Source organism: Monopterus albus, unplaced genomic scaffold (genome assembly GCF_001952655.1).
Source record: "Monopterus albus unplaced genomic scaffold, M_albus_1.0 scaffold13.1, whole genome shotgun sequence".
NCBI lineage: Eukaryota > Metazoa > Chordata > Actinopteri > Synbranchiformes > Synbranchidae > Monopterus > Monopterus albus.
In genome coordinates, this window is record NW_018127893.1 from 2299042 (window position 1) to 2306347 (window position 7306).

A 7306-nucleotide genomic window follows, 5' to 3' on the forward strand; every position below is an offset into this window, starting at 1 on the left:
AGAAGACTGAGGAACACACCAGACAGATCAGGGATAAGGTTGTGGAGAAGTTTAAAGCAGGGTTAGGTTATAAAAACATATCCCAAGCTTTGAACATCTCACGGAGCACTGTTCAATCCATCATCAAAAAATGGAAAGCATATGGCACAACTCTAAACCTACCAAGACATGGCCATCCGCCTAAACTGATGGGCCGGACAAGGAGAGCATTAATCAGAGAAGCAACCAAGAGGCCCATGGTAACTCTGGAGGAGCTGCAGAGATCCACAGCTCAGGTGGGACAATCTGTCCACAGGACAACTATTAGTCATGTACTCCACAAATCTGGCTTTTATGGAAGAAAGCCATTGCTGAAAGAAAGCAATAAGAAGTCCCATTCGCAGCCATGTAGGGGACACAGCAAACATGTGGAAGAAGGTGCTCTGGTCAGATGAGACCAAAACGGAACTTTTTGGTTCACACATGCAAAACGCTATGTGTGGCGAAAACCTAACACTGCACATCAACCTGAACACACCATCCCCACCGTGAAACATGGTGGCAGCATCATGGTGTGGGGATGCTTTTCTTCAGCAGGGACAGGGAAGCTGGTCAGAGTTGATGGAAAGATGGATGGAGCAGAGCTACAATGGAATGGTTTAGATCAAAGCATAGTCATGTGTTAGAATGGCCCAGTCAAAGTCCAGACCTAAATCCTATTGAGAATCTGTGGCAAGACTTGAAAATTGCTGTTCACAGATGCTCTCCATCCAATCTGACTGAACTGGAGCTACTCTGCAAAGAAGAATGGGCAAAAATTGCAGTCTCTAGATGTGCAAAGCTGGTAGAGACATACCCCAAAAGAGTTGCAGTGAAAGGTGCTTCGACAAAGTATTGACTCAAGGGCGCTGAATACATATCCACACCACACTTTTCAGATTTTTATTTGTAAAAAAAAATCTTGAACACCACATATCATTTTCCTTCCACTTCACAATTATGCGATACTTTGTGTTGGTCTATCACATACAATCCCAATAAAATACATTTAAGTTTGTGGTTGCAATGTGACAAAATGTGGAAAAATTCAAGGGGTATGAATACTTTTGCGAGGCACTGTAAATTTGAAAAATCCCAGAGTTCTTACTCGGGATTTGGAAGAGTGAATGAAGTTGGCATTGCTTTAGTACTCGGCCCACTCTGGTGCATTAGCTACAGTAAAGCAAAGTAGCAAAGTCAAGGGACATTGGGGACAGCAGATACAGAGGGAGGGTGAAGGGAGGACAGAGAAGCCAGAAATCCCATTTCAATTATGGCAAGAATCAAGCTTCTTAGGTGGTACACTGAAGACGGGCCAGGGTGGCTATGGCTTTGGACTGCTCACTCTGGTCAGACTGCACGTTTGGAACATGTGTATTTAAGACATGGTAGATCCATCCAGGTGTCTGTACATGTTTAAATGTGGATTGTCCCTGCACTGATAATCCCATTGTCTGAATCTCTGTTAAAACTGTTCACGGGACATCGCCGTTCCCACAAACCGTGTCTGGACAGGGTGGAGGGTTCAGGGCAGAAGAAAGCCAGGCCTTCCCTTGGCCTGGGAACAACTTCAGTATCAACACAAGCCGACAGACTGACACATGGAGAAGAGTTACGAGAGTACGCTTGTTTTCAGTTGTTAGCGCGTCAGCCATAAATCACCCAGCTTTAAATGAGACATTTAAATAGGAAGCAGTGGCAGAAAAGAACAAGTGTTTTGCTCTGCAATAACAGAGCAGTGTAGCTTAGGGCAGCTGCAAATGAAAAAAGATATGATGCTGTGTTTACAGAAGATAACAGTTAAATCCAATCCCTTTTTTTTTTTTACCCCTACCCCTCATTTTTGAGTTAACCCTCCAAACTGAGTTACAAGGACAATCCTTCAATACCTCTATGCATCATCAGTAGTTAATGACAAAGATGAAATGGGATTAGGCCTTAATGTCCAGTTAAAGAATGAAGGCCTGAGATTAAACTTAGAGGTGCTATAAAGAGGTTCGCAGCCCGGAGGCTGGTATGGCCGGTACAGCCAGTGCCAACAAGTGCCTGTGCATGTTATGACTATCATTACCATTCCCAGCGGTACTCCCCAATAATCTCTACGCAACATCTGGCAGCAAGACAACATGCCTTACCAGTGCGTAGCTGGCATACCAGTGTGACGGCCTTCTGTCAAATGAAATAATGGCCAGATGGAAGACTAATGATGCTAGACTTCAGGACTGAGTCACCTCCAACCCCACCAACACCAGTAATGGCCCATGAAGAGCTGGCCTGGATACAAACAACTGTCGTTTATCAGCAAAAAAAATGAATAAACTGGACAAAGGGACATAGGACAGAGAGAGAGGGGTATAATGGGTGGGTGGGGGCTATTCTGGCACTTTACAGGCCTGCTATTAGTGCAGTACTACTGACTGCTATTTGGGCTCAAACAAACAGCTTCTACAATAAGCAACCGTCTTAAGATAATATACATACAAATCTGCAATTAATATTTTGAGTAAGAAGCCAATAGCAAGAGCTCATCAGCTTTGTTAATGTTACACTTATGCAAATGTCCACATAACCAGGCCCCACCGGAGCTCAGCGTCATGGCGAGGCTGAGATCCTGGCTCAGTAACATCTACAGACAAATGAAAGGTATCATAACACATGCGATCATTTGAAAGTCAAATTGGAACCAACATAGATGATCCATCACCTTACGGTACCGGTTGATGCTATGTACTTAGTAAATAGACAGGACTAGAGAGGCAGGCATGATAAGGACGTGCAGAACTTTGCTTATGAGCCAGGAGCATCTGAAACAATTATTTATTTACTGACAATATCAGGGAATGTTCATGATTCCAAGTCCTCTATCTGTAAACCAACTTTACATTAGAAAGCAGCTGTAATGTCACGGCACAGTGTGTCAGCGCTACAACGAGCAGCTGACAGACTGATCAGAGCACTAAACTGCTGATGACACGAAAGCTTGACCTGAATGTCAAGTAGCGATGGCTGTTTTGCAGTGTCAAGCCCTCATGCTCAGCAGCCCTCTGGAGTCTACTGTATGAGTCAGATCCGGTATATTCAATCGGTTGACACTTTGAGAGCTGTTAACTGACCCACTCTTGCAGAGAATTAATATAAATATAAACAGTTGCCATGATACTATGATGTTACACCAAAAACCTGTCTTTGTACCAGAACTAGAACTTGAGGTTTGTTCAAGCAGACAAACATTTTGACTGCATCACTTCTCTGCCCAGCAGGGTTCAGTAACTGGGATTAAACTGGTCACAGATGCAAAAATAGACCTCAGATGTCTACAGCGTGTGCCAGTTTCTGGCCTCAAACAGACATCCTGCAGACATCCTCATGAGTTTTTCCCTGGCTGAGACAAAAGCGGAGGGGCGTTTTAACCAAGATCAATACCTAATACAGAGGTCCGCTCAGCCCCCGGGGCTAATGCCTCCTTCAAATGTTTGGCACAGAAAGTTGAGCCCATAACTGGATTTTACCTCATACAAACACTGTCACCATGTTAAACATGAAACTCTGCACAGAGTTTTTACAATTTCAATGTCACACGTATAAATTAGAGAAGAAAATAAATGAACTGTACAAACTTCTGCTTTTTCAAATGTCAGCTCTTACTACAACTCACAGTAAGAAAATCTCCGTTTACAAGGTTATAAACTCACTTCAAATCAGAACTTGATACTTTAAGTATCCAACAAAACTCTTATATGCAGTGGATTACCCACCCCCAGTAGAAACAACTTGCCATTCAGAGGATTCTGAATAAAACTTTGAGGGCAAAACAGATCCTAGATAAACCAGTTGTTCATCGCTCCGGTTTTACCAGTGCACACAAGCTCACCGACTGGCCTCTTAATAGCCAGCACTTTAAAACTACTTGTCTAATTAAGATTATGTCTGATGCAATTACATTTAGAAAGAAACAATTACACAACATTTATGTACGTAAAACCTCTGCTTGGGTCTTCTCTCCTGTTAATGTGTTTAAGGGTTTCCTATAAACAGCCAAACCCAAGGGTCAGTTTTATAGGCCTCTTAAGAAGGTGAGACACTAAGTGCAACAGTTATTTTCAACAACCTGAATTAGAAATACGGATCATTGGATGCACTCTATTTCATACATTTGAGGTAACACGGTGTGATAAAACAGTGGGGAGAAGTAGGAAACTGTTTACTTGAGAAGAAGCAGCCAGCTAAATAATAGCAGATCTGCTAGACAGTTCAAAACTATTAATTTAGCTATTAAACACTGACAGAAGCAGCACACTATAATTTCATGAGCCAAAAGGCAGAAGTGTGAAATTATAGATTTTCACGGTAAACAACACAAGGAAATGGGCACTTCACAAGATTAAAACTGCACCGGAGACTGACAGCCGTGGTGCACTTCATTACAGTGATTGTGATTTTAATGTGTTGGTCTTTCACAGTAACACAGCACATGGGGTTACAAATGGTCTATATCCCTGAAACATTAGAAACATTACTCCTATCATGTTCTGCTCTGGTCTTGTCAATAACAAGAATAAGGAGCAGAGTGTCTTTGGAATTTTGCCCACACAGAAAGCAGAACTTAAACTTTCTGGACCAAAAATCACAGAAGTGACCTCAGGGAAAAATTTATCTGATTTGTACTTTGAGTTTTTATTTTGGCTCATGTTATATGAAGGTTGGATTTATGACCTATACTGCAGCCAGCCACCAGGGGGCGATCAAACTGCAGTGGCTTCACGTCTGGGAGCTCTTAGCCTGTCCATTGTTTTTACAATCACTGGGCTATATAACAGGAATATAAACACATAGCTACTTGTGGATGCCTGTGCATGTACATATGTACTTTTTTTGGTTGTTTTTTCTTTGTCTGCGTGTGTTTGAGATGCCAGACAGACAACAAGTCAAAGTGTCCACTGTCTACTGGAGTGTTTAATTCGTCAAACAAACACAAAGTGAGCAAGGTCTTGTTGCTGCAACAATAAGGCATTGTGTTCTCTGGGCTTGAGCACGGGGGAGGTCAATGTGAAGCAACAACACGCTACTCCACATCTCTGCAACAACAATAGAAACACACAGCTGCTACAGCAGAGCTGCTGGTTAAAAAGCCACACACTTATGTGCTTACTTCTTACAGAAAAGCACATTCAACACGGTGCTGAAATCTAACCCAAAATAAGATTAATTTTCTATTTTTAAAACAGCGTAACTTTGAAAAGAAACAGTGTGTAGCAAGGGCCGTGACGTGAAGCACCTGTCAGCCTGAGCAGGTGGACTTCTGGCTCCCTGACTCAGTCCTCCACAAGCACTGGTTAAAAATAAAAGCCACAACATTCACCAAGGTGTGGATAAGCAGGCGGTTGAAGATTAACCTGAGCCCACATGTGGGTTAGCCAAGCGACACTGACATCAGAAGCCAACAACAGCTCTGCACATATCATGCATTCAGCTGTTTTAAGTTTTAAAAAGGCTGCATGGCACAAAATATCTGTCGTTTCCATTTTCACTGGATGGTGATTCAAATCTTTCACCAGTGAAAGAAGGAAACATTACCTCACATCACCTAACGTCTACACAAGTATCCTAAATTACAGAACAAAGACACACTAACACATCAAGCTGCTCATGTGGGGAAACCCTATTTTTACCACCAGGCAGGACGAGGCTCTGCCATACAGCACACAAAGTAGGGAAACTAACAAGGGAGGGAGGCGGCGGAGGGTTGTCAGGGAACAAAGCGGAAGGGTCCTTCCTCCTGATGACCTGCAAGTTAAAGGAAGGAGACAAAGTGCTCTCTGTTGACATTCAGCGCTGTGCAGCAGTAAACCGGAGCAAGTGTGTAATGTTTCTCCCTTTATCACTGTGGGAACTATCATTTGGAAAGTGGTGGTCTTTCCCACTGTGCATATGTTCACACTCTGTTTGCCTTCCAGTATCATTCTGGTTCTCACTGTTTGTTCTCTTTTTCTCTACCCCATATTGCATGTGTGTGGATCCTAGAAACTGAATCCCACTGCTGTTGCTTTACTTCCTTTTCCCTTCCTGTGAAATGTTTGTTTTGGGAGTTTTTTCCTCATCAGAAATTAGGTTAATCAGACTAACGCCTTCTGAGGCTGAGTGTGCTTTATGACTGAGCTATGTGGATCTAACAGGCTGCTAAGCAATGAGAAGACAGAAGAAGTTCAACTTCCTGACAAAAGCTACTGTACAATGACACACTATAAATACAGGACAGAAATTAAACCCACGGCTGAGCATATCGGAACAGGAGTATGGAGCATGAGGGACGCGTACAAATTAAAAAGAGGCGACCTCCTCCTCCTCCTCCTCCTCCTCTTCTAGGTGAGAGAGAAGAGCTCTAATGTCCACAGAGCCACTCACCTCCTCCAGAGCAGCCACCGTGTTCCTGCAGTGGGACATCCTGGTGGTGAAGTTCGAGGCAGTGGGCGATTTGTAGTCTTCGCTCGTCTCTGCCACAAACTCTGAAACTGTGATTTGGTCCGGCATCTTTAATTCCTTTGCTGATAAAGAAAAAGCACGTTTCTTAATCCCACTGGACAAATGTTTGGATAGAAAGGTTCACAGCAGTAGCAATGTCTGTGAAGGCTCCCACGGGTAGAAAACCATCTCTGGATGTGGTTGTGTTATTCCCTTGTCTGCTCCCAACACGATCCGGTGCAGCGGCGTTGCACGCTGGCCACAGGCACCGCAGCGCTGCCGCTCACACCACGCTGTGCTTCACGGTGGTTAAATCCCTCCTGCCCTTTGCCTCACTACCCCCTTTCCAATCAGGTTCATGGGCCATGCGCTGACCACAAAGAGAAGGAACGAAAAGCTTCCTCTATCCTCCCTCGGCGTACGATATTCTCCGACTGAGCGGGTGAATAACTTCTTCCTCCGAACCCAGGAAAACAACGAGTAGGCGTTTCAACGGGAGCGCAAGAAAGCGACAAAGGTAGAGGAGGGGTTTCAATGGATACGTACAGGCCAATGGACAACAGAGGCTTGTAATTGGGGGCCAATCAGAATCCAGGGGGGCGTAAACTAATGTTGCCTTCAAATGATTATCGTAAACTATGAAATCCTTTTTCAACCCTTACCAAAAATAATTAAGTTAAAGATGGATGAAATGTAGATAAGCTAATGTTTTTATTTTTGTTAAATTGTAAAACATATCTGACACTTGGAAATACTTTGTAATACAAAAGCTGCTATTACTGTGGGACACTGGGCTTCATCAGTATCTTAAATGCTGGGTTGCAACATT

At 43.5% G+C, this 7306-nt stretch overlaps 1 protein-coding gene across 2 annotated transcripts in view; it reads right to left on the reverse strand.

Annotated features, from left to right (window-relative positions):
• Positions 1-7013, reverse strand: part of asap2a (ArfGAP with SH3 domain, ankyrin repeat and PH domain 2a) — a 48368-nt gene extending 41355 nt beyond the window's left edge. Inside the window, exon 1 of one of the 2 annotated variants that reach the window (XM_020590891.1) lies at positions 6421-7013. In XM_020590891.1, coding sequence (XP_020446547.1) covers positions 6421-6546 — 126 coding nt within the window. In that variant the 5' untranslated portion in view covers positions 6547-7013. The remainder of the gene's footprint in view (positions 1-6420) is intronic. The other variant, XM_020590892.1, reaches the window with a different exon arrangement.
• Between the last annotated feature and the right edge of the window lie 293 nt (positions 7014-7306).